This window comes from Hemicordylus capensis, chromosome 7, assembly GCF_027244095.1.
Source record: "Hemicordylus capensis ecotype Gifberg chromosome 7, rHemCap1.1.pri, whole genome shotgun sequence".
NCBI lineage: Eukaryota > Metazoa > Chordata > Lepidosauria > Squamata > Cordylidae > Hemicordylus > Hemicordylus capensis.
In genome coordinates, this window is record NC_069663.1 from 10,460,552 (window position 1) to 10,488,411 (window position 27,860).

At 45.3% G+C, this 27,860-nt stretch overlaps 1 protein-coding gene across 1 annotated transcript; it reads right to left on the reverse strand.

Annotated features, from left to right (window-relative positions):
* Positions 1-2,552: 2,552 nt before the first annotated feature.
* TRIM63 (tripartite motif containing 63) lies at positions 2,553-26,852 on the reverse strand. Its single transcript, XM_053268528.1, has 9 exons — positions 26,527-26,852; positions 22,427-22,593; positions 18,490-18,658; positions 15,988-16,083; positions 12,892-13,125; positions 12,255-12,277; positions 10,339-10,463; positions 7,594-7,665; positions 2,553-3,158 (listed from the first exon to the last, which is right to left on the reverse strand). Exons 1-9 carry the CDS (start codon positions 26,683-26,685, stop codon positions 3,148-3,150), a joined length of 1,056 nt encoding a protein of 351 aa, XP_053124503.1. The 5' UTR covers positions 26,686-26,852; the 3' UTR covers positions 2,553-3,147.
* Positions 26,853-27,860: the final 1,008 nt, after the last annotated feature.

Genomic DNA, 27,860 nt, shown 5'->3' on the forward strand with positions numbered 1-27,860 from the left:
TGACGCTATTCTTCCTGAGGTTTTGCTAGCCAATGTGGAATGGTGGGCCCCCGTCTTAGCTAATCTGTTTACTTCAATAAACAGTACCTGTATCTTCCCTGCTAAGTGGAGAATAGCAATAGTGGTTCCGATTTTTAAACGGGGTTCTCATCTTGACCTGTTTAACTACAGACCCATTAGCCTGCTTTCGGTAGTGGGCAAAGTATATGCCCTCTACCTGTTATCCAAACTTGAAACATGGATTTCTGACCAGCAGATCCTAGGGATTGAACAGGCAGGCTTCAGAGCTGGTCGTTCCACACTTGACCACTGCATGATTTTGAACCATCTTGCATGTAAATATTCTAGTGCTCCCAAGGGTAGACTTTTTGCAGCTTTCATGGATTTAAAAGCTGCTTTTGACCTTATTTCTAGGGAATTATTATGGTGGACAAAAGACTGTTGTTTTTGATTATGCAGCTCCATGTCGATTCCTCTATCCGAGTCAGATATGCTCCTAATGGGGCATTAACTGATCCAATTTCCATCACTCGCGGGGTTAGGCAGGGTTGTGTTCTGGCCCCTACCTTGTTTAATCTTTTTATCAATGATTTAGCACAGTGCCTAGAAAAGATAGATTCACACGCCCCAAAATTGGCTGACATTCGTGTGCCAGTGTTGCTGTACGTGGATGATGCAGTGCTATTGTCCCAGACTCGACTCGGTCTTCTTAGATTGCTGACAGCCTTTGCCCAATACTTCAATGACAACAATTTATCTATTAACTATGAGAAATCTAAGGTCCTGGTTTTTACTAAAGCTAGGAAACTTTACAAGTGGGCGATAAATAAGGAAAATATCGAGCAGGTTTACAAATTTAAATATCTTGGTATACATTTCCAACATAATCTTAACTGGAAATCCCAAAGATTGTATTCTATCTCTATTACCCGTAAAACCCTTAACGCTTTTTTTGCGATTTTACTATTCTAAAGGAGGCCAGTATATGCCTATGGCCCTCCAAGTTTTTCGAGCAAAGATTGTAGCCCAATTACTCTATGGTGTCCCACTTTGGATCCAGGGAGTAACATCAGAGATGGAAACAGTTCAGTCACTATTTCTTAGGGCTATCTTTGGGGTACCCAGGTGTGTTTCCTACTCTGCATTATGTTTGGAATCTGGAATTTTTACTATTCTCTCTAAAGCATGGGAACTTTTACCAGATGGATCAAACTCTGCTTGGATATTCAGGAGCCCTCCTATTTTCTGTTTCTATGGAGAGACTCCTTTCCCAGTCCTTGGCTGTCATGTGTTAACAACAAAATAATGCAAATGGGTCTATCTCCCTCTGAAATCCTACTCATGGGAAATGAGAAGGCGAAGGTTACACTCATACAACGCCTTCATGACATTGAGCACCAGAATCTAGTTTCTAGGGGAAATAGGATCTGTTCCCCCCTATTTTTTGGTATCATGCCCCCCTTGGGGAATAGCGGTGCTATATATTTAGCTTTCCTACACTTCCCAAAGTTTAGGATAGCTTTGACTAGGGCTCGCATGAATGTTTTGCCTTCAGCCCTTCTGGAAAAAAGATTTAACAAGGGATCGTCAGATTATGGCCTATGCCCCTGTGGTGCAGGCCTCCCTGAAACAGTTTTGCATGTGCTGCTTCATTGTTCCCTGTACTCTGAAACCAGGAAAGAGCTCATATTCCCCCTATTAGAGCATCTCCCAGGAAGAGCTGACCCCTTTTATCTGAATTTCTGTCTCGAGGATCGAGATAACAAGATTACTAAGGTGGTGGCGAAATTCTTCTATGTTGCTATTAGATTAAGATCCTGCTTAAGATCCAAATTTTAGGAGCTACTGTTTATTATTATGTACTATACTATTGTTGGTATGTTTTGTTTTTAATCTTTCCTATTTTGTATGTTTTCTGTATGGCCTACGGCCGCAATAAATTGAATTGAATTGAATTGATAATATCATTTTTAAAGGCTAGCTAGACAGTTGGCCATCACAACATCTCAGGAGCGGCCCATTCATGAGGTGAGGCGAGGCAGTTGCCTCAGGCAGCAAATTATTGGGGTTCCAGCAGGGCAGCAAGAGCCCCCCCCCCACACACACACTGCTGCCATTGGACTAGCTTTTTGGAGCCAATCTGATGTTTGCAAGCTTTGCAACACTTGCAAAAAGTAGGAGGGGAGAAAAGGGGGTTGCTGGCCAGTGTTCCCTGTAACAGGATATTCCAGATGTTGTTGACTACAACTCCCAGCATTCCCAGCTGCATTGGCCTTTGACTGGTGATACTGGGAGTTGTGGTAAACAACATCTGGGACTTCCTGTTACAGAAGTAACACTGCTGCTGACAACCTTCCCTCCTCCCCACCCTCCCCTAAACCACATTAGAGGGCTGGCTCCACCAGGGACATGAGGCATGGCAAAATCTGGCACCTCGCTTCAGGCGCTGCAATACCTTGGGCTGCCCCTGCAACATCTTGTGGCAATGAGTTCTATAAGTCATTCCCAAACTACCAGTAATATTGCCACTACTACTGAAGATTTTTGGCAAATTCAAGATAAAACTGGAATTTATTTTATTGTAACAATATACAACAGAAATCAACAGACATCATTTAATTCAGCTACAGCACTGAGGCAGAGAATCTTCAGATCCCTTTATCAGATCCCTTTTGCTAGATCAAAAAGTTTACTAATTTACATGTTTGTCTGCTGGCATCTAACACTAAACCTTTCGCTATCCCTTGTGCTCTACATGGTGCAAAGGCATGCTTTCACTAATTCCTAGAATCAACATGCTTCAGTTTGCGGAAAGGTGCCCTGAAGCAAAATATGAAAGAAAATAAAGCTTATTTTTCATTACAAAAAATTCAAGTGCCATCACAATGATGTACGAAAACAACAACATAAAAAATGTATGAAAGGTTCCATTTTGCACCCATGTATAAAAGTGTCTTTGTGCAAGTTTTCTTTTTGAGTTGCCAAGAACGCTGCATTCCCCTTGGCTCTTCTTCAGCTGGGACTTTGCCCTGCTCCTTTCTGGGCATTCAGCTTGGGTTTCCTCCCCACCCAACTCCATCGTCCTCTTCCCCAAATCTTTCCCATCTGTATATGGAGAGTCTCCTTGGAATTCATTTTCCTTCTTTGTTACTGAGGGCCTGGAATCAAAAGAGGGAAAAGACATATAAGTGAAACCAATTTAGGATACAGGATGGGGAACACTTAGGTAGAAGTTATGGCTCCAGCCAGGATAAGAATCACATACATGGGATTATCTGAAGCAGCCAAAGGCATTTCAGAACACATTAATAAATTTTGTCATGCAATAAAATGCATACATCATGTTTACACTAGCTGCTAATAGACCTCCCCCTCCTCAATGAAAACATCGACCCTTATAGGTAATAACTGTAATTGTCACAATCATCTATCTGATAAAACAAATACTGTAAGCCAGAACGTTTCTAGGGCTCATGGGGGCTAATCAGATTCAGAACACAAGGAAAGGTTTTTAGGGTTTGATCAATGTTCACCTATCTCAGCAACCCATCCAGAGACAAGGGCTGTTCTCATGCTTATGAAGCTGTTCACACAACCAAAAACTGGGTAGGAAGAGCTGGGCATGCTCCCAATTTTCAGTTGTGTGGGAGAAAACCACTAGGTAGGAGGAGGGGAAAGTGACTGAGGCAATTCTCATGGCCACGGCAAAGCAGGCTAAGGGATCCAAGCCCACTTTCCTGCCACAGGAGCTGCACGGCTCCCAGCAGCCAACCTCAGTAAGGTTACCCCCCCCCCTTTAAACAAGGTTAGCAGAGCAAGTGCTCTGCTAACCCTGTCTTGGCGATCGTGAGTTGCCACGGTGCGGCTCCGCACCATGGTGACTCACGAGGAGACCCCCAACTGGGGAGCGCCAACAAACCCCCCGGCCTCGGGGGTCTCCCCGGGATGCCCCACACACTCGTGCTGGGACTTCTGGGGGCCAGGCTGTCCCCGATCCCTGCTGCCCCTACCGGCTCCATGACACAGCTGGTAGTTGTGTGGACAGCTGATCTGGCTACCCAGGGCTCGGCGCTGGATCATCTGCAGGGAGAGTGGGTCAAGCCCACTCTCCTCACAGAAGCCCTGCAGGCTCTACACACGGATCGTGTGTAGAGTCTCAGAGTGTTGAAGGCAGGAGCTGGGTAGGACAGCACTGTCCTACCCAGCTTTCATACCCAGCATTTGACCAAGGTAGGAGGAAAAGCTGTCCCACCCAGCCTCCCAATCACTTCTCCCTCCTCCTACCCAGTTATTTGGTCCCACACAAATGAAAATTGGGAGCGCACACAGCTCCCAAACCTGTCTTACCCGATTTTTGATTGTGTGAACAGCCTCTATGAATAGGGTAGGAGGTTTGGAAACTGTACACACTCCCGTTTGATTGTGAGTTAAAAACAAGTTCCGAAGTGCTGCCAGTGATCGTGTGCTAAGCAGCAGCTGACTCAGAGGGCTTTTTTGGCCCTACCTTGTTAAAGTCCTGGGTACAGCTGCTGGGTAGGAATCAGCTGCTGCTGATCACTGAGGGTGCTTCCAACTTTGTTTCTAACTGACAGACAACGGGTAAACAGGAATGCACGCGGGTCCCAAACTAGGGTAGGAGGTGCGTCCTACCCCATTCATTATTATGAGAACAGCCCTACTACAGAGGAGCAGCCCAAGAAGTAATAGATCCTTTAGAGCCATGGAGATGTCATCAAAAGCACCATATGGGCTGGTTCTCACGATCACACCAATCTTGAGTCCACAGGGATCTAGAGATCTCTGTGGCATGCATGTTCCCGCAGAGCAGTTGTGTGAACTTTCCCCTGAACCCTGATTGGCAATGCACCAAACCCACATGAAGCCCACATCAGTAATCTTAGAACTGAAGTGGGCTTGGAGAAGTGGGCTGCTTGTAAGTCACCCTTGCCAATCAGGGTGTGGGGGAGATTTCTGAGTTCTCATAAGTGCTCTGCGGGAGTGCATGTACCATGGATTCCCTCAGAGCCCATATTAGCGTGATTGTAAGAACCAGCCCTAATCTGTAACAGGAGATCATCCTGTAAGTTTCCTTGCCTTCACCAGCCGCCGCCAATGAAACGACTGAAGGGAAGCTCACAACACAATAATGCCACATCACGGGATAATTCCTACAAATTCTGATGGAGAAGGGGAGAACGCGGCATGGCATCCCTCCAGTGAAAGAATCACAATTTTGATAAAAGCACTGATGGCACCTGAGCTGTTGGTGACTAACCAGCAAAGAGATCTTGGGGTCGTGGTGGATAGCTCAATGAAAACGTTGACCCATTGTACAGCAGCTGTGAAAAAGGCAAATTCCATGCTCTGAATAATTCGGGAAGGGATCAAAAATTAAACTGCTAGTATTATAATGCTATAACACTAGATTAGTGTTATATTTTCAGTGGCATCCCTGTGGTGTAGGCAATATGACATCCTGGCCCCAAATCTGACAAGAGTACAGATACCCGGAACAATCTCATTAATTGGCTGGTTCTTACAATGAGAGACCGGGTAGGACAAGGAGCTGTATGTGTGTTCCCGATCTTTGGCCATCTGTCAGCAAAAACCTAGGTAGGAGGAGGGGGCTGTTCCCTCTATGGTGCATGGCTGCGCGTATGCCCCCCAAAGGAGTCAGAAGTGGAGGTCACAGGAGTGCTGAGGAGGAGAGGGGACAAGACACTCTGTGTGTGTGTGTGTGTGTGTGTGTGTGTGTGTGTGTGTGTGTGTGTGTACTGTAGAGGGAGGTGCGTGGGGTGGGAACTGGAAAGGAAAGCAGTGTACAGTAATCCCTCGACCTACGAACTACTCGACATCCGATGTTTTCGAGTTACGAGCGACAAAAAAGACCGGAAGTAGTTGCCGGTTTAGATTCAGCTTACTCGACCTACGAATTTTTAGATGCGGTTTCCTCGACTTACGAATGTTTCCAGACTTCCATGGTGCGCTCTTCGACTTACGAAAATTTCGACCTCCGAACGTGCGTTCGGAATGGATTAAATACGTAAGTCAAGGGACCACTGTACCTAGAAGGACGTGTGTGTGTGTGTGTGTGTGTGTGTGTGTGTGTGTGTGTGTGTGTGTGTACAGACCATGTTCTTTATCTCTCTGGAAACTATTGCCCCAAATTACAGACTAAAAACTGGTTAAGAGTAGCTTTAAGTGGGCTTACTCCCAAAGTAGATGTGCACAGGACTGCAGCCTTAAGTACTGTAAATGAAGCAGCTTTCAGTACCACTGGAGTTTCCAGATCATCTGTTCAGAGGACTATGCCTGTACGTTCCTTTAATGGGCCAAGCACTTTACTTACTTGCGTCACCAATAGAAGCTATAGATTCCTATAGATTCAGGAAAGACCCCTCGGGACATTTTATGTGAAAGAAAGTCCTATATCCGTGAAGTCTTCATTTGAGGAATTTAGAATTTAGAAGTCGTGTTATCTAAAGCCAAGCATTTTGCTGTAGCAAGGCTGTGTGCCTCTCGCTGCTGGTTTTTAGTTAGTTACAGGTCCAACAGAAGAGTTTGCAAATCTGCGTTCTCTCCACTTCTGCATTTCCCTCTCTCTCCTGTCTATTACAAATCTTTCCCCCCAAATCATGGAGGGACTTGCTAACTGTCCCCAAGCTGTCGCTTGAACTATCTGAGCCACTTTGTGGATCCAGGGAGATCCTGCCTCACTGCAGGGATTCCTGAAACCTTCCCACCCAGGATTCTGTGCAATTAAGTGTGTTGGGTGGGGCTTTAACCTCAAGTGTGTGGTGCTCAAATTGTAGTACCATAGTAAACTCAATCAGTGCATTGCTGCTCATGAATGAGCCAGTCCCTTTTCAGCCAGTATTATTGCTTTTTTTAAAAAGTGCAGTTTGCACTTTTAAACAACTGTTTGTATAAGTATTGTTCAGGTTGTTGTGATGCTAAGCTAAATGCATGACATTCTTATCTAAGTATATGACAGTCTGAATGCATGATAGTCTTATATGGTAACACTTTTTAAAAAGGCTTTGTTTTAAATTCTGCTTTGTTTTTATTAGAATTAAATGTGAAGCAGAAAAAAGTAAAAATCCAATTTTATAAACAGAATAGAATTGTAAAATACATTTCTTTCCTTCCATATTTATGGGCTGTGTGTGTGTGTATTTTGTAATCATAGTGGTGCATAATAATGCACATGTGTGCACACTGCCTTGATACTGCCACCCAGAACAAAACTCATTCCGCTCACTGATGAAAAAAATTAGAGGGAACAGGGATTACTGTGTGGAAGGCAGGTGTAGGTTCCAAGAGCATTTCCTTCACCCTTGATAATATGCTTGGCAAAAGTGCTGGGTAGGGCAGCACCGTTGGATGCTGCTTCCGCCAACCACATGATCACTTCCTCCTCCTCCTCCTGTACCTAGGTTTTTGCTGACAGATAACCAAAGATCAGTGCATACATGCCCAAAGGTGGGTAGGCTGCTTATCCTACCCAGTTGTCAGTCCTGTAAAAAGCCTAATAGCTTTCTTGACAGTCATCTCTCTTTACCTTCCTAAAGCTTGCTATATTTTTATACATACCTTCTACTTTCCCAGCTTGAGTGTCCTCTTCTTCTGTTTCTTCTTCTTCATTTCTTTCTTCATCTTCCTCATCTTAGAAGGAAGGAAAAAAATAGTTCAGGAAGTTTAACTCCTTCTAGTACCTTTTTTTTAAAACTCAGGAGCGACTTTTCTTTAGGGATCATTCCAATATCGGAGGTTAAATTTAAAAACTACAATACTGTAATGAACTTTGGGTCCTTAGGAAGTCTTTGATGTCTAAAGGAGCTTGCTCTGTATACAGAAAGTACTATAGTGCATGATTTTTGCTTTGCAAAACAAACTATGTTTGTTTACAGGTGGCGTGGCAACAGTTGTGTAAACAAACATAGTTGATTTGCAAAGCAAAAATCATGCACTATAGTACTTTCTGTGTACAGAGCAAGCTCCTTTAGACTGTACAGCCCTATTCAGACATTCAGGGCTGCACAACTTCAGCCCTGCAGCTATTTTTGAACTACATCCCCCATCATTTCCAGCCATAGTGGCCGATAGTCAGGGATGGTGCACTGCACTGGCTGCCGGTTTGTTTCCGAGTCCAATTCAAGGTGCTGGTTTTGACCTTTAAAGCCCTAAACAGTTTGGGCCCGGGGTATCTGAGGGACCGCCTGCTCCCAAGGGTTGCTGCCCGCTTGACTAGGACATCTGAGGGGGCCCTGCTCCGGGTGCCGAAAATGAGGGAGGCCCAGCTGTCGTGCACTCGGGACAGGGCCTTCTCTGTTGCTGCCCCTAGACTCTGGAATGCTCTCCCGGTGGCCATTCGTTCCTCGGACTCCATCACAGCTTTTAGAAAGCTTTTAAAGACTTGGCTTTTTACCCAGGCTTTTACATAATCGTCTTTTACTGCTGTTCTTGTGTGTTTTTATCTGTTGTCTTGTTTTTATGCTTGTTTTTAGCTTGATGTTTTTACTGCTTTTTTGCTGTATGTTTTTAATTTTTGTAAACCGCCTTGGGGTTTTCTTTTAACGAAAGGCGGTATTAAAATGTAAAAATAAAAAAATAAAATAAATGGTGGGCATTGTAATCCAAGATCTGCAGAAGGTGTGCAGCCTTGTATTATGTTGAACACTCATACACGTGTACAGTGTATACAGATACAGATCTCTACACAAGTACATTTATTTACTAGTTGAACACAGATACAGCAATGCACTTCCTATCTGTACCACGTACTTGAGGGGCCGGTACCCAAGTTCACTTTTAAAATGAACGCACGTATAGTCATTAATACAAATCATGTACTACAGTATAGATTCCTGCAATATAGTGGCCTGGTTCACACAGTCATTTGAATCTAGGTTTAATGTGGGTTACTGACATTAGTGTGAACCCACACCAAAGTGGTTTATGGCCTGAAATTAGGAACATTGGAACATAGGAAGCTGCCATATACTGAGTCAGACCAGAGGTCCATCTAGCTCAGTACTGTCTTCATAGACTGGCAGCGGCTTCTCCAAGGTTGCAGGCAGGAATCTCTCTCAGCCCTATCTTGGAGAAGCCAGGGAGGAAACTTGAAACCTTCTGCTCTTCCCAGAGTAGCTCCATCCCCTAAGGGGAATATCTTACAGTCCTCACATTTCTAGTCTCCATTCCATATGCAACCAGGGCAGAACCTGCTTAGCTAAACTGAAAAGTCATGCTTGCTACCACAAGACCAGCTCTGCTCTCCATTGCTTCATAAAGAGTCAATCAGAGCTGAAATGAATTTGCTCCCTGCATTCTTCACCATTAATACTGATATCAAGCATTTGTTTCTCTGCATGCCTAAATATTTGTTGAGCATTTGCTGAGTATTCAACATCTGCATTTGACACCAGGTTATATTTGTTTTCAAAATCTGATATCTGGCCACTAATCTTTGATAGTTGATGTACAATGGATTGATGTACACAATGGTATATCACAGGAGTTTTCACGTTACTGTTGGTTACATATATTTGTATCATCTTTTTCCTTGGTCTAAGCCGGGGTGGGCATTAGGTAGCTCAGGAAATACTGATCAGACCCACTGGCTTATCTCAACTCACTTCCCCGGTATTTTCCCCTACCTTCCCTTCCAGCCAATACTGCAAATCTGATTGGCGGGCTGAATAGTCGTATGGCCCTGCCTTGTTTCATCTCTCTCTCCTTGGGTGCTCTTGCTTTTGTTTTCTCACCATCATCTTCCCCCACAAAGCAGCCTCTCCTGTTCCCCTTGAGTTCAGAAGCGAAATGCTCCTGGAATTCAGCAGTTTTGATGTTGAAATCCCTTACTCTGTCTGTTGATGTACATCAAGGCTGCACAACTTTGGCCCTCCTGAAGATGGCCTACAACTCCCATGACCCCTGCCTATTGGCCACTGTGGCTGGGAATTATGGGAGTTGTTGTCCCAAAACAGCTGGAGGGCTGAAGTTATGTGCAGCCCTGACATACATTTTTGTGCAAGCCGCCATTTTGTGACTGGCTGCACCTAATCTGCTATTTTGTGCTGGTACCTCCCAAGGTTCCCATGGCAAAAACAAAGTAGCTCCCAGGCATTGACTGAGCCAGGTTCCCTGACAGCCTCCAGATTGCCATCTCTGGCAGTCATTTTTTCATCAGAATGGAAGCATTGATCAGTTCATTGATAACATAGATAGGAAGATCAAAGGAGTTTTTTTTTACAGTAGTTAATGAGCCTAGTTCCCCTAATAATGTAAAGTTCAAATGATGATTTCTCACAAAGAAAGGGTGCCAAGTTATCTTACCTCCTTCAAAGTCAATCTCTCTCAAGGCTTCAGTGATGGGTTCAAGGTCTATGGTGAAATAGTCCATGCTTTCAAAACCTGGCTCAATCTTCTCCAGTTGAGCACCCTTTGAGGCATCCACAATTCTAGGAAGGGAACAGATTGGGAAAGGATTTAGCTTCCTCTTGCTGTTGTTTCTCAAAACAGGCACCATAACATCCAGACCAGCAAAAGAGGAGTGGGATAAAAGGGCACGGACATCACTCCAAAATGGGGTTAGAAGGGACTGATGTCTCCCCTAAACTGTCACTTGACTTGTCTCTGACACACAGTTCTGGAATTTGATAGTGATGCTGGTGGGAAGTTAAGGGTATAATGAGGGTGGGGGGCATTGTAAGACAAATTCACACGTTATGTTCAATACTTGTACAATGAGTGTACAGCATACACAAGTACAGATATGTACGCAGATACAGTTGTTCACATGTTAAGCTGATACAGGTACAGATACAGTGATGCAGGTACAGGAGTACACTTTCTATCTGTATTCTACATTTTAGGAGGCCTGGACCCAAGTCTAACTTTTAAAATGAATGCAGGTACAGTCATTCACACAAAACCAAGTACAAGTGTACACACACATCATCTGAATGTAGGTACAACCTAAAGTTTCATGAGCTGTAACTTTGCCGTGCAGGCAGAGTTAATTCACCCATTTGGGGTCCCAATAAAATATAAAGCGTCCCACAGCATGCACCCCACCTGTAATAATGGGGGTGCATGGCTGGCTTCAGAGGTGGGTATCCTCAGGTAGTTGCACTTTCAGGATGGGTGCATTTTGTTAGGTTAGTGATAGTAACAAATAGGCAAGATATTGCAAAGCCAATGAAGGATGGGTGCATATTTAGGCGAGGGAAACATAGGAAACTGCCATATACTGAGTCAGACCATTGGTCTATCTAGGTCAGTATTGTCTTCACAGACTGGCAGCGGCTTCTCCAAGGTTGCAGACAGGAATCTCTCTAAGGCTAAGCCCTATCTTGGAGAAGCCAGGGAGGGAACTTGGAACCTTCTGCTCTTCCCAGAGCAGCTCCATCCCCTGAGGGGAATATCTTACAGTGCTCACACTTCTAGTCCCCCATTCATATGCAACCAGGGTGGACCCTGCTTAGCTAAGGGAACAAGTCATGCTTGCTACCACAAGACCAGCTTTCCTGGGGAAAACCTAGTGCAAGATATCCCTCACCAGGAGGTTGTCTTGCTTCATGGCAAGGCTCAGAACACATCTTGTGTTCCTCTGATACATGAAAGGAGACACAGGAACATAGGAAGCTGCCTTACATCGAGTCAGACCCTTGGTCCATCTAGCTTAGTATTGTCTGCACTGACCTGCAGCAGCTCTCTGAGGTTTCAGGCAGGAGTCTCTCCCAGCCCTACCTGGAGATGCTGCCAGGGAGTCAAGGGGACCGTCTTCATGCAAAGCAGATATTCTGCCACTGAGTTACAGCCCCCTCCTCTAAGGGGAATATCTTGCAGCGCTCACATGTAGTCTCCCATCCAAATGCTAACCAAAGCAGTCCCTGCTTAGTAAAGGTGACCATTCATGCTCACTACCACAAGACCGGCTCTCCTTCCCTAAGTGGTCAGAGGGCTCACCAAAGTGCCCCCAAATCACACCGTAACAAGATGTGTCCAATTGGGCCAAGGTCTATAGCACATTGAGTATAATGATGAATCTGACCCTGGCTTTCTGTTAATTGGGGTACTGCAAGTTTTGTGTGTTTTTTTAAAAAATCTGGTCAGCTTTGAAAAGGATAATTTGCATTTAAGATTTCAGCCTGGGAGGGTCTCCTATTATGACATTGTGTTCAGTGAGAATAACTTAATAATACTGAGGCTGCCGTTTGCGGGATCGGGGGATAAGTTCCAGGACTTACGTTTTAATGAGCTGCTTGGCACTCTGAAAAAAGAAACCGAAAGAAAGAGAGAGAGAAATTAGAAGATAAAGCCAGTTTAATTAAAAGTTGGTCAGTAGCCACATCTCTGGTTTTACTTGGACCATTCAAGGGTACTTTCACTCAAATTAGACTCTCACAGTGCCAGGGGGACTGAATATGCCAAGCTGCATTATACTGAGTTGGACGATCCATGCATTTAGTCTAGGGGTTCTCAAACTTGAGTCCCCAGTGTTGCTGGACTACAATGCCCATCATCCCCAGCAACATTGCTCTCCTGCAACTGGTATCCGGAGACATCCTGCCTCTGAACCTGGAGGTAGCCTATAACCATCAGGACTAGTAGCCAATGATAGACTTGTCCTCCATTTATTTGCCTTTAAAGCCATCCAAGCTGGTGGCCATCACCACATCCTGTTCCACAGAATTCCACAGAGTAATTATGCGCTATGTGAAACAGTACTTCCTCTCGTCAGCCGCAAGGAAATAAAAAAAGAAAGCCGCCAGAGATGAAGCACCTTTTGCACCAGCAGAGGGCATATCCCAAAGCCCAGGGGTGGCTATAGAGAGAAGATGGAGAACCCCTGGACTATCCCTGCCAGAAAGAGGCCTGACTCACCATGAGGAAAGCAGCCCCAGCCTCCTCCTCCATGGACTGAATGGCCGACTCCACCAGCTTGGCTGACGTCTCCAGCTGCAATTTGTACTGCTGGACGAGGTTCTGCATAAACCCCACCTTCTCTCCCTGCTCCTTGGAGACCCGCTCTAGCAGCTCACTCCTCTTCTCTTCCAGGACAGCGATGAGGGCTTCAAACTTCGTGCACAGGGCCTGCTTCACCCGCTGGCTATTCTCCTGCCGGGGAATGAGTGGAAGGAAAGAAGGTGAGGTGATTTCGTACAGGGCCAAATATTTGTTTGTTTGTTTAAACTTTTTAAAAATCCTGCACTAGCATCCCAAAAACGATCCTAGGGCGAGCAATCGTTTTATTTATTTGTTTTATTTTCACATTTCTATCCCGCTCTTCCTCCAAGGAGACCAAAATGGTGTACAGTGGTTATATTTATTCTTACAACTTCCCCTGTGAGAGAATTTAGGCTAGGGATGTGCACAGAACCAGTTCGGAGGCCCTTTATGGAACCGGTTCGGAACCGGTTCGGAGGCCCTTTATGGAACCGGTTTGAAGAACCGGCAGTTCCGCCGGTTCGACGGCAGAGGCGGGCGGTGTCTTGCTTTAAGAGCGGGGGAGGGTGCACTTACGCCTTCAGCTGCTTTCCCCCCACTGGTGTCCATTGTTTGACTGGCCCATCGGGGTGGCAGCATACTTCCCTGCCGCCCCGTTGCCTCCGTTTTCCGGATATGACCGGAAGTCGCTGATGCACCTGCACACATACCAGCATGCGTAGGCACATCGGCGACTTCCAGTCATATTGGGAAACGGCAACGAAGCGGCAGGGAGGTACGCTGCCGCCCCAATGAGCTATTCAAACAATAGACACTGGCGGCGGGGGGGGGGAAGCAGCAGGAGGGGTAAGTGCACCCTCCCCCGCTCTTAAAGCACCACCCCCGCCGCCTTCAAGCCTCCCCACCGCAGTTCCGTGAACATCCCTAACTTAGGCTGAGAGAGAAGAGGCTGGCCCAGAATCGCCCAGAAGCTTTTCACATGGGGACTTTGGAGCCCTTTAACTCGCATCTCCTCCTCCGGAATGGAGGGGTGCATTCACATAGCCAAATTTACCCTGAAATCCCTGCGAGTTATTGGGGAGCAGTTCACACACAATTCAGGTTTTTCACTGCATGTTAGTATAATCTGATTTATTTCCAGGGTAAAAAAAATCCACAATTTGCAGTGGTTTTTTGGGACACCTTCGAGTTCGCAGTAAAGCCTCCCCATAAACTCGAGGTAAAACCTGCTGTGCATAAAAGTCCCAGGAGGGCTAAAGTTGTGCAGCCCTGCAATATACTCAAAAGTCCAGGTGTCCCCACTGAGAAGACCAATCACAGACTCTTTCATTTCACTGCTACTGTTTCGGGCTGCTTTTGACCAGAGCCAAGGGTTCTCAAACTTGGGTCCTTCGATGTTGCTAGACTACAACTCTCATCATACCCAGTCACAGCAGCTTTGGTGATGGGAGTTGTAGTCCAACAACATCTGGGGACTAGGGTTGCCATATTCAAGCTTCCCAAATCCAGGTGGCCTAATTTGCATGTTATGCAAAATATGTGGCAGCTAATTTGCATTTATACATTTATTTATTTGACAGGTTTGTATACTTTCCCCTCCTCCTCTGCCCTCCCATGTGATTGGATCCAGAGTAAAATCCGGGCAATCCGGGCAGCGCGTTTGAAATCTGCGTAAATCCGGGTAGAATTTAGCAGCCGGGTAGAGGAGCCAAAATCTGGGGCTACCCTAAATTCTGGGGGACATGGCACTCCTACTGAGGATCCAAGTTTGAGAACCCTTAGCTGCATTTTGTTTGTTTGTTTGTTTGTTTGTTTATTACACTTTTATACCGTCCCACACTCGTGTCTCTGGGCGGTTCACAATGATAAAACAGTTAAAAACACATATAAAAACACATAAAAACGATTAAAAACTAACAATTTAAAAACCAATCACAGAACTAAAAACCTATACATTATTTAAGAAGCTAAAAAGCCTGAGTAAAAAGATGGGTTTTAAAATATTTTATATCCTTGATTCCCACCTTCTCTTGATTTCCTTTTCCTATTCCTTCCTTTTTAGTTCCTTCAAACCCCTCCCTGAAACCCATCTTTTCCTTGAAGCCTTTTGGTCCAACCCCATATTGCCGATATGATGCTGACAGACACTAAGCTTAAGTATCTCTGTACATAAAATAATTGCATATTCTTACCCTGTTTCCCCTGCCTTGCCTTGTCTGTCCTGCGCTTGCCTTGCCTTGCCTGGCCTTCCTTGATTAGGATCATAGGAAGCTGCCATATACTGAGTCAGACCACTGGTCTATCTAGCTCAGTATTGTCTTCACAGACTGGCAGCAGCTTCTCCAAGGTTGCAGGCAGGAATCTCTCTCAGCCCTATCTTGGGGAAGGGAGATTGTCTGTTTTTAAACTGTGAGACTCTTTGGGTCTTTTTATTCTGCATAAAGTGCCTTGGGCACAGATATTTATTTCTCTGTTGTTGTTGTTGTTGTTGTTGTTATTTACTTGCAGGATATAAAGCAGGTTAGGCTGAGAGAGAGAGAAGTGACTGGCCAGAGTCACCCATGGAGCTGAATGGGGATTTGAACTCAGGTCTCCCCAATCTAGTGCAGCTCTCTAACCACTAGACCACACTAGCTAGGATAGCATTACATCCATTTATAACTAACTGTGGAATAATAATTTGGATTTCCCACATGCTGATTTCCCACTATTGAGGGACAATCCTTCCTGAGTAGAAGATGGCTCATTATACCCTTAATGCAAATCTAAATCTGGGGTTTTAGCATCCAGCTGCCTGTGCTGCCCCACCCTAGTGGCTGTTCCCTGCTGGCTCCTTTGTTAAAATGCAGCTGGCCTCTCCCCTGGTTTAGATGCCCAGATTTGGAAGGAGGAAGCCACTGAAACGCAGACATGTGTGTGTCCACACCACCCTCCAAGCCTGCATCCAGCCCCTGCATCAGCCATTGCTCGGGGTTGAGTTTCCCTTCCGCCACTCGCATTTCGAAGAGCTCAGCCATTTGTTGCATTCCTCACCTCTGTGGTTTTGCACGACTCTTCCAGCTGGTTGATGATAGTCTGTACTCTGTCATTCCCTGCCACCAACATGGAGATGCAATTGGTCAGCTCGGTCTGTGAGGGAAGACGATAAAAATAGAGTTGAATTCATAGGCTTCATTCCTCCAAGTGAGAGGGGGAGCAGTGGTTCTCCTTTAGAGAAGGGTGAGGAGGAAGAATGATGGCAGGAACAGAAAGTCCAAATCAGCTGACAAGGAGAACAGTTCTAGGTTTGACGCAAAGAGGCTGGGTCTTTCACCGTGGAAGACTATCAATCAGAAACGTAGAGTTGCCAAGCCCCCCGAACTTGTGGGTTTCACCCGGATTGATTGATTGATTGATTGATTGATTGATTGATTTGATGTTTTAAATTATTTTAATTGTAAACCGCCCAGAGATGCAAGTTTTGGGCGGTATAGAAATATTTTAAATAAATAAATATATTTAAATCTCGGATGCTATTTTTGTTTTGTACAACGCCATGAGTCTGTGGATTGGGCGGTATATTAAATCATTTAATTAATAAACAAACAAACTGGTCTTGTGGAAGCAAGCATGAATTATCTCCTTTGCTAAGCAGGGTCTGCCTTGGTTCACCTTTGCATGAGTGACTACATGTGAACCCTGTAAGATAGTCCCCTTAGGGGATTGGACTAGCTCAGTGGTAAAGCATTGGCATGCTTGCATGCAGAAGATTCCAGGTTCACTCCCTGGCAGCATCTCCAGGTAGGACAGAGAAAGGCTCCTGCGTGGAGCCTTGAAGAGCTGCTGCCAGTCAGTGTAGAGAATACTGAGCTAGATGGACCAATGGTCTGACTCCATATCCAGCAGCTTCTTATATTTCCTTTGTTCCTAATCCCCAATTATTTTATGGGATAAAAGCTGGGAGATGAACCCATGGACCCCATCCAAGATGGCCAGGGAAAGCCTTCCACCCAGCAAGCTCTCTTCACAGCTGCTCCCTTGGGAATTGATGCCCTTCCTAGGGGTTCTCCACTGTTGCATGACTCCTAAAATATAATTCTAAAAATAAACTGCCAGTGACTGCTTGGGGACTGTAGTCATCTGTGTATCCGTACCAGCTGTGTTTTAGGCTATTCCTGAAAGACCCAGCACAGCATATCCTCACGTCTCCAACTGCCTGGCAGCCCAACTCCCTCCCGCTCTGTGACTCCACCTGCATTCTGAGTAACTAGATGTGAACCCTCTAAGGTCAAGGAAGAGAACCCTTTGCCCTGCTGCAGGCACATCTGGGCACATGCCATCGTTTCATAACAACGGATGGTCCTCTTTTGTCCTAATGCAATTGGCTTTTGAACTGTGTCCTGGGGACCTGTGGGGCTCATAGGAACATAGGAAGCTGCCGTATACCGAGTCAGACCATGGTCTATCTAGCTCAGTATTGTCTACACAGACTGGCAACGGCTTCTCCAAGGTTCCAGGCAGGAATCTTTCTCAGTCCTATCTTGGAGATGCCTGGGAGGGAGCTTGGAAGCTTCTGCTCTTCCCAGAGTGGCTCCATTCCCAGAAGGGAATATCTTACAGTGCTCACATGTGGTCACCCATTCAAATGCAACCAGGAAAGACCCTGCTTAGCTAGGGAGACAAGTCATGCTTGCTCCTCAGAAGCTAACTAGGGGTCCCTTAATGCGAAGATCAGTGATGGTGGTGAACAAATTCCTCTGAAAAATAGCTTGCCAATTAGAAATAAGAGGCGGAAATTCATATTTCTGCACCACTCAAAGAATGTGGTCTCTTTGGCAGTTTGAGGGCCCTAAAAGGTGACAAAATATGTGTCCATGTGCTATTTTCCATGCCAATGGCAATGCTTTCCCTCCCCACCGCCCATTCTGAATGAGTGCACATCAACAGCTTTCAAATGCTCGATGTTTTTGTTACACAGCAAAATCCCATTATGGGCACTATGATATCAGATTCATGACGTGATCACTGATGGGTTGGGATCATTCTGTAAAGAAGAAAGATGAAAACCTATTACATTTAACGTGAAAGGTGGTTTTTGGGGGAGGACCCCGTCATGCCTCTTGAAAACATACTAGGGCAGTTCACACGATCATAATTTGGATAGAAGGGGGTTCCTACCCTAATTCAGGAGTTGTGCATACTCCTGTTTGCCAGTCATGCATAAATTAAAACCAAGATCAGAGGCTCTGTCCTTGCTTATCTGCTAAATAGCAGCTGGATCCAAGGACTTTTCTTCCTGCCTCATTCAGCAGCTGGGTACAGCTGTTGGATAGGAGGGAGCCAGTCCAGTCCAGATGATGCTTAGTAGATGATCACTGACAATGCTCATATAACATGACCCCAGAACCTGACCCTTTGCAACACCCAGGGGGTTCATGGCAGATGCTTAGGGGTCCCTCAACAGGCCAGTCATTGGGAGGAAAGGTTTTGCTGAAGACAGAATGTTGGAAAACCATGGTTGGGGTAACTAGCTGAAAGCTAGGGCTTGGTGTGTACCTTTTGCCCCTGAAAGACGCTTTGAAGGGGTGCTACTTCGCAGTCTTTGTGAGCTCCGAAGACTTTGCACATGGAGCAGGTGGGTACCTCACAGGTCAAGCAATAGATATTGATTTTCTCGTCTTCATGTTCTTTACACATTGGATGGTTTCCCTTCTTCAGGGGCCGGCTAGAGAGAACACAAGATAAACATTTTGTGAAATTTTATACATTCTCGGGGGTTCCCATGGGTCTCTCCTCGAGAGGAGAGCTACTGTTGTGGTAGCAGCATGACTTGTCCCCTAAGCTAAGCAGGGTCCACCCTGGATGCATATGAATGGGAGACTTGATGTGTGAGCACTGTAAGATATTCCCTAAGCTTGCTTCTCTGTCCCTAGCTGCATGCCTCACCCAAAGGGAAAAATACAATATGTTTTGCTTCTCTTTGGGACCTAGTGGTTTGAGAATATTGCCACTGTAGTGTTCTGGACGCTAAGCAGTTATAGCCATGGTCAGTGATCTGGATAGAAACATAGGAACACAGGGTCCTGCCATATACTGAGTCAGACCACTGGTCTATCTAGCTCAGTATTATCTTCACAGACTGGCAGAGGCTTCTCCAAGGTTGCAGGCAGGAATCTCTCTCAGCCTTATCTTGGAGATGCTGCCAGGGAGGGAACTTGGAACCTTTGCTATTCCCAGAGCAGCTCCATTCCCTGAAGGGAATATTTTACTGTGCTCACATGTTGTCTCCCATTCAAATGCAACCAGGGAGGACCCTGCTTAGCTAGGGGGACAAGTCATGGTTGCTACCACAAGACCAGCTCTCCTCTCCTTCAAAGGCCTTTAGATCCAGGCTTCAAAATTACCTAGTTGCACCTCTGGTGGCAGGCCCAGGAGACTTCCCTTTGTGTGCCTGAGGCATGCTGGCAAATGCTGCCCCACCTAGGTGAAGGCCTGGAAAAAAACAAACCTGGGGGAAACCTGAAAGAAAACAGGCCTTCCCATCTTTAGCCCCATCCTTCTTTTCAAGCAGTGGTGGTGCAAGATATATGAGGTAACAAGGGCAGTAGGGGCACTTTGTCACCCTGCTGGTACCCTAATAATCTGCTGCTTGAGGCAACTGCCTCATTTTGCCTCATGGAAGGGCCACCCTGATGATAAGTGTGCTGGACTGAAGCAGCTGTTCACCTGGCTGCAGATGTCTCACTCTCCATCCACAACCCAACTCCTTTGTGATACCATGGACATAAAACAGTCCAGTTCCATGAGAGTCATCAGATGTGTTATGTATTTCATGTGAGGGGAAGGGAGACTAGAACCTCAACACCTTTTTGTACAGTAGATATTGGACTGAATCCTGCCTCATCTCTAATATTAACCTTCCTGCTGAGGTTATGTTTAGATCTTGCTTCTGTGCGTGGCAGCGTGGCCAAGAAGACAGTTCACTCCATGCAGATCCATTGCTTTTATTTTGGGAAGCCAATGCTCCTCCTTCAGTCTGGATATAATTTATGACACCCCCCCCAAATATCTCCAGCATCTACACTTCTATATCCAGATACCTCTCTAAGCCGCTCAGATTTGGAGTGTGAAATTTCCCAGACCACACTGCGAAAGGATTTGTGTGACTGTGTGCAGGTTCTTTTTTCTTTCTTTTTTTGGTAGGATATTTTCATGATCAGATGTCATGGCATTGCCATCATCATCATCATCATCATCATCATCATCATCATACTTAATGGTATACTAGATATGGGATGAGTTAAGAACATAAGGGAAACTGCTAGACTGCATGAAAAGTTGATCTAATTTATGACAGCATTGTACTCTATTGTATTTGTACGGGATTTGTTTTGGTGGTCTAAGGCTGTAAATAAAAATCTGATCTGATCTCATTTAGCGTTGTGTTGCCAACAGAGATGAGCCTAATGTTTCTGGAGATTTATGTCAGGCATGAATGAAACATGTTTCTTCTTATCTGACATTCAGAAGTTTACTGTCCTTGAACATAGAGTTTCCATATGGCAATAAAAAGTCATAGTTGTGGACAGAAATCTCTCTCTTCCTTCATGAATCGGTCTAATTCTCTTTTAAAGCCATCTAAACTAGTGGCCATCTCCACTTCTTGTAGCAGTGCAGTCCAGGAAGCTATTATGCCAGGGGCTCTCAGACCTGGGTACCCAGATGTCGTTGGACTACAAATTCCCTTCATCCCCAGACACTTTGGCTGGGGGTGATGGGAGTTGTAGTCCAAAATCTGGAGACCCAAATGTGAGAACCCCTGCATGGTGCATTGTGTGAGGGAGGAAGCACACATCTTGTTCAACACTGAGAAGAAAAAGCAGCAAGGCAAAGATAGCCTTGCTCAAATAACATGATAGCACTGTCTCATTACTGCTTCAGCCATTGAGCAGCCTCACCTGGAAGTTTTTATAAAGGTCAGAAAGTACCTTGCAGGGCTGCTTCATCCACTAGGCCAGGGATTCTCAGCGTCGGGTCCCCAGATGATATTGGACTTCAACTCCCATAATCCCCAACCAAAGGCCACTGGGGCTGGGGATTATGGGAGTTGAAGTCCAATAACCTCTAAGGACCCAACGCTGAGAATCCCTGCACTAGGCAGACCTAGGATCTAGAACAGGGATTCTCAACGTGTGGGTCCCCAGATGTAATTGGACTTCAACTCCCATAATTCCCAACCAAAAGCCACTGGGGCTGGGGATTATGGGAACTGAAGTCCAATAACATCTGGGGACCCACACATTGAGAAACCCTGATCGAGAAGGTGGCTGCCTTTCCTGGGGGTGGGTGCATGAACAGTGACAGAACAAGATAGCTCTACCAATTATTCTCCCTCCCTCCCTCTTGCTTTTGTATTGCACCTCTGAAATACAATAAGAATGCAATATGTGATCCTGCACCCTGCTCCCCAAATCACTGGCACATTCTACACCCCAAAATGTGCTGTCGTCTGCTCATTGCACCTCAGCTCCCAATAAACAACTAGTCTTATAAGCTGCATCCCTCCCTTGAATATAAATTGCCTGCCACAGCATTCATTTCCAAAAAAAAGAAATGGTCTCCGACTGGATTTTCAAATTAACTGCAGTATCTTCATCTCTGAAGTGTTAGAGTTTTGCCCCCATAATAGATTGGGAACTCTCTTCCACTTTAACGTCAAGCCAACGTGGCCTCATTATTTGCTGGTCATTGGCATGGGCTGGTCATTCCACCCTGTCAATGAGCAGTTTGTGACTCTTCTTGGCTGGGGAGGAGGGCGCTGGAGTCAGACTTTACCTAGGACACCCAAACCCCTAGGGCCAGCCCTGGTACCATGTGACTTATTCTGGCCTATTGTTGTTGAGAGGTTTCTGGGCTGATTGCAGTTCCTTCCTTTGACTAGAGCTGGGCAGTGCTCACGGTCTGAATTTCCACCCATCAGCAAGGATGCCAACTTTTCAGCCAGACACAATAGCTGTGCTTTTAATAGCAGCTTGATCTGAAGACATTAGCAGATTATAATGTCTATCACCGTGCCCTAAAAAAACTTCCCCTGCTGATTTCTACAAATCAAGCTGAAGTTAAAGGCACACAAGAGAAAGCCTGCCCTAGCTAAAATTTTAGTCAGCTGGTGACCCTAGCTGTTACCCTTTCAGATCGCAAGTTCATCACCCTCTATGGACTCATCCCTCTATCTGGGATAAAAGATATTTAATTAGTTATGCAGGGATTCCCAAGCGTGGGTCCCCCGATGTTGTTGGCCTTGGCCATTGTGGCTAGGGATTATGGGAGTTGTAGTCCAACAACATCCCAGGACCCAAGATTGGGAACTTCTGGATTATAGGATGCCGTCCCATGGAGATTTTCAGAGGATATGCTACACCCAGGTCATTCCTTCTCAAAGACTGGCTAATGCTTTCCCCGACGAAGATAAGAAGGGTGTAGTAATGCATACCTGGAATATTCCTGCTTGTAAATATCAATGATGTTCTCCACCAGTAGATTTCTTTGGAGGCCATAGACCCCGTGACGGTCCAAGATGACTTCATGGCGGCAGGAGGGGCAGCGGAATCGTCCCCCGGATATGTTAGTTCCCCGACTTTGCCAATAAGGGTTAGCAGCCTACAAATACCACCAACAGCAGAAAGACAAAGATTAGTAGCTTCATAAAAATAAACAAACAAATCACACCAGAGTACCATAACTACCTGAATCCAAGACTAGGTTCCCCGCTCCCAAGTTCTTTGATGTTAGAAATTGGGGGGTCATCTTAAATGCAGAGTCCTCTCCTTTTGGGTCAATACAGATAAAACCTGTATTTAACCTGTATTTTCTAAGGGAGTCATTTTAAATTCATTATTGTCTGTTATTCAGGTAAAGACGGTAATTTACTTAGTAGTCCCTCTTGTACAAACAATCTATACTTCTGTGACTGAGCGGAAGTTTCGTCTGGGTGCTGCCCATTAGAACTGCCATCTTGTATGAGACCCAGTCCTGGAAACAATTTGATTTCCAACAGCAGCCATTTAAATGCTTCTTTCTTCATTCAAACTGGTTGTCTTTCGAAGGAATGGTAGAGAGGAGGAAATTTCAGCATTCTGGACTAATTTTAATGAACTGTTTTAAAAGATATATCCATGGAAGATCCCCCCCTTATTAAAATTGAAATGATTTATATATTATGTAAATGATTGAGGGGTTCCCCCCCACACACATTTGTATTTCTCCTTCTCTCTCTCTCTTTTATGTTCTTTTTATTTTTTGATTATGTAACTATTTGTGTGGTTATTTATATTTTCTTTGGTTTGTTTGTTTTAAAGCTGAAATACAGTAAAGATAAACAAAATTGAAATGCTTCTGAAGTTGCACAAGCAGGCCATCAAGTTGATGGCCATTTCATGATATTTGTTCCTAGTATCTCCTTCTGACTATGGCTGCTCTGTTTCACAATCACAAAGGAGAGTTGGCCTTGTGGTCGCAAGCATGAATTGTCCCCTTTGCTAAGTCAAAACAGCCTTTTGCCATGAATATAACCCATCTAGACTGGCTAACCCCAATAGGAAAATAACATAACACTCCATTTCCGAAAGCAATGCCTAGGGCAGGGCTGCACCACTTCGCCCCTCCTGCAGATGTTGGCCTACAACTCCCATAATCGCTATTGGCCATTGCAGCTGAGGATTGTGGGAGTTGTAGTTCTACAACAGCTGGAAGGCCAAGTTTGCCCTTCCCTGACCCATCAGATCATAGAATCATAGACTTCATGAAAGCATAGAGTTGGAGCAGAACTTGCAGGCCATCTAGTCCAATCTCCCTGCTCAGTCTAGGAAAATCCAGAGCTAGAGCATCCCCGACAGAGCTGTATGTAATTGGTGCCATTTTTCAACCTCTCTAACTGCTGAGAAGTTTCTCCTAATGTTCAACCAAAATGTACCCTCATGCACTTTAAGTCCATTAGTTTTGCCCTCTGGGGCATTGCCCTCTTTTTATGTGATGATGATGATGATGATGATGATGATGATGATGATGATGATGATGATAAAAAGCAACTTTACTGGGAACAGCCTATATTATACGACGATATCTATAATAATAACAACAACAACAATATTGATAATAAAATTCAGCCATCCCAGGTCCTTGGGAAGGACTCGATATCTGGATAAAACAAACCAGTCAATAACACCTGTCTGACTCTGTAAACAAGAAATAATATAATATAAATGCAGAACTTTGTATTGGTCTCTTTTGACTTGATCATTGATACAAAATTTGAATTGTCCTCGGCCCAGGACAGAACTTAGTGTCACCTCACTTGAAACTTCCTTCCAGTTTGATGAGGAGCCATTGATGAGCGCCCTATGGGTACTGTTTCCCAAGCAGTTGTGAATCCACCTGACAATATTATCATTGGATTCTCATTTGATCAATGTGTTAACCAAACTTTCATGGGGAACATTGTCAAATGTTTTGCTGAAACTGAGACAAATTACATCTACTGCATTGCCACAATCCATTCCACTACTAACTTGATTAAAAAAGAGAGAGTTAAAATTAGTCTTATCTAATCAGGATGTATTCTTGACAAATTGATGCTGGCTGCTACTAAGATGCTTACAGATGGACTGCTTTATAATCTGTTCTAGCATCTTCTCTGGTATCAAAGTTAGACTAACAGATCTGTAGTTTCCTGGACCCTCCTCCACCCTTTTTTGAAGAGCCTATCCCCAGTCTTGTCTCCCATTCTTGAGAATTTCTCAGAGATGAAAGACTGTGTTTCTGAGAGTACTTCAGCAATTTATTTTAGTCCTCTGGGATGCGGTTCATGTAGGCTTGAAGACATGAATCCATTTAAGATAGCCAGGTATTTCCTAACCTGCTCCTCATTGGTCCTGATTGGGAGCTGAAACAGTCTTCATGTGGATGCACTTCCATATAGAAAAACCATGTGTAGCAGTGGCACATGTGCTTTTGTCACATGGCATGGTGCACATGTGGGTTTTCCCAGATAGAAACTATATCTATGCAGGAAATCAATGCATGGGAAGCGGACCACAGCTATAAACCATCAATGACAGGTCTGGTTTAAATTTCAATAAGCACCTCTCTGCCTCCCCCACTGCCTGCCAAATCATAAGGTCTTTGGAAAACTTTGAGCTTGGTCCCAGCCACACAGAATCCAGTTTCTCTCCCCCTGGGCTTTCCCTCCTGCCTCTCTTTGTTTTGTTGCCTTGGTAGTTGAGCAGCCACTATCAACATAGCAGCCTGCGTCAAAAGCAAGTGGCCTCTTGAGCGACCAGCAATCTTATCAGCTGGTGCCTGGCCAGAGTTTCTACTGGGGAAGTGAACTGGTCCCTTTGTCTAAAGATACATTTGTGGTCTACTACAAGTCTACTATTTGGCTCCCCAGGCGTTGTTGGACTACAACTCCCATCATCCCCAGCCACAAGGCCAATGGAGAGCTGGTCTTGTGGTAGCAAGCATGACTTGTCCCCTTAGCTAAGCAGGGTCTGTCCTGGTTGCATATGAATGGGAGACTGAACGTGTGAGCCCTGTAAGATATTCCCGTCAGAGGATGGAGCCACTCTGGGAAGAGCAGAAGGTTTCAAATTCCCTCCCTGGCAGCATCTCCAAGATAGGGCTGGGAGAGATTCCTGCCTGCAACCTTGGAGAAGCCGCTGCCAGTCTGTGTAGGCAATACTGAGCTAGATGGACTAATGGTCTGACTCAGTATATGGCAGCTTCCTACGTTCCTATGTTGACGCCAACAACATCTGGGGACCCCTGGTTTTCCAATCGAGATTCAGGTACTGGAGGTCAAGAATGACTGTTGCTCAAGTTGATGTTTCACTTTTTGTACATAAAATGCAGTGGCCATAACTTTGGAGCAGAGAAGATAACACCATGATGACAACCTTTGTTCAGTATAAAAGATAATTATGGATTCGATACAAAAGTTATATAGATCTATTTTATTCTATTCCAGGGTTAGGCAACCCTGGCTCTCCAGCTGCTGCTGAATTACAAATCCCATAATCCCCAGCCACAATTTATTGTGGCTGAGTATGATGGGAGTTGTAGTTTAAAGGCAGCTGGAGAGCCAGGGTTGCATACCCCTGTTATAAATTAGGACGCACAGTTCTATCTGCAGATAACTGGTTAAACCAATTCATCTGTATGGATCCCTTGCTAGATACCTAATAATACACATTTGAGTATAAGTCAGGGGCTTCTGTCTTATGCACACTTCCTTGGGAGTAAGTTCCTTTGAATGCAGCAGGACTTGCATCTCAGGTACATGAATAGGATCGGCTGAAAATCATTTAAATTTGCATTATGGACCAGTTAAAGGAAAAGCCCGTTTGAATCTTTGTGGAAACACCTTCTTGTTTTCATCTTGTGGCAACCTGGCATTCGAATACCAACCGTCAGTCCCGTCACAAATATTCTGCCTCTTTCCTCTAAGCACCCCACCCCACCCACATTAGCCATTCGGTTATTAGCAAAACACAGCCACAATTCCCAACTTTGGACATCCTTGGAATGCACACTGACCTGAAAGACATCATTGGCGCACTTCCTGCAAAGATTATGCTGGCAGGGCAAGATCACCACAGGTTTGGCGAACATCTCCAGGCAGATGGGGCAGATCAACTGCTTCTCCAGATTTTCCATGGGGTTAGTGTCCCGGATGATGCTGGGCTGATAATCCATGGCCCTGTTCGGTCCTTCCAGACTATATCCTTAGTAGCCGGAGGAAGCTGCAGAAAATGTCTTTTGTTCTTCTATTCGGAGACCGGCTGGGCTGCAGAAGGGTGCTTGGTAGGTCGGCTCTGACGGGCAACCCTTGGGCTTTCTGGACTTTGTCTGCAACAGCTCTGCTTGTCTATTTATATTTTATCTGGGAGTCACATGTGCCTTGCCTGGCAGAATGAGTTGGGAAGAGGGTCGTGTTTCCTAGAGGGCTGACATGCTGTCACATGAAGGCGGTGAGCAATCGCCTCTCCTGAGAGAGGTCTGTAAACAAGGTCTGAGGACAATCTGTTCGAAGCTGGGGAAGTAGATTTCCAGGGATCTATATTATTTTTCTCCCCTACCACCTCAGTGTCTTCCAGGACAAAGAAACGGAAGCCATGTGGCAGTAAACAGTCACACTTCTCAGGGAGTGAAACTTGCACCTCTTGTGGACCCCTCCTCACACTTACAAAACCAAGGATACACTCCACTAAACAAAATGGCTTGCTGTTTCTGGCACAAGCTGTCTTGTAAAAGGGGAGTTCTTACCATCCCCTACTGGAGTTTTCCAAGATGGAGATCTCCACCAGCTTCCGGATGGTTAGGGTCAGCGGGCATTCATATTATGGTGGAATTGATGGACAGCAGCATGATCTCCTGCATACATCCTGTGGCATTATTCATGTTTTTCCCTTGACTCTTGTGGGCGTTTTTCACACAGCAGGCGGGTTTACTGTGAGGCTAGCTCAGTATTGTCTATACCAGTGGTTCCCAAACTGGGAGCCTCTCCAGATGTTGTTGAACTACAACTCCCATCAGCCCCAACTACAATTCATTGTGGGTGGGGAGAGCTGTAGTTCAGCAACATCTGGAGGCTCCCAGTTTGGGAACCACTGCTCCACATTTACTGGGAATAGCTCTCCAGGGTTTCAGGGTTTCCCAGCCCTACCTGGAGATGCTGCCAGGGATTGAAACCTGGGCCTTCTGCATGCAAGCAGATGTGCTCTACCACTGAGTTACAGCTCCATCCCCTCATATTACCTCATATTGATTAGGGGTGTGTGTGTGGGAGGGGGTGCCATTTAAATTGTCCACCCGAGGAACCAAAATACCTTGGGTTAGCACTGGATCCTTCCTGATGGGCCCAATGAGTG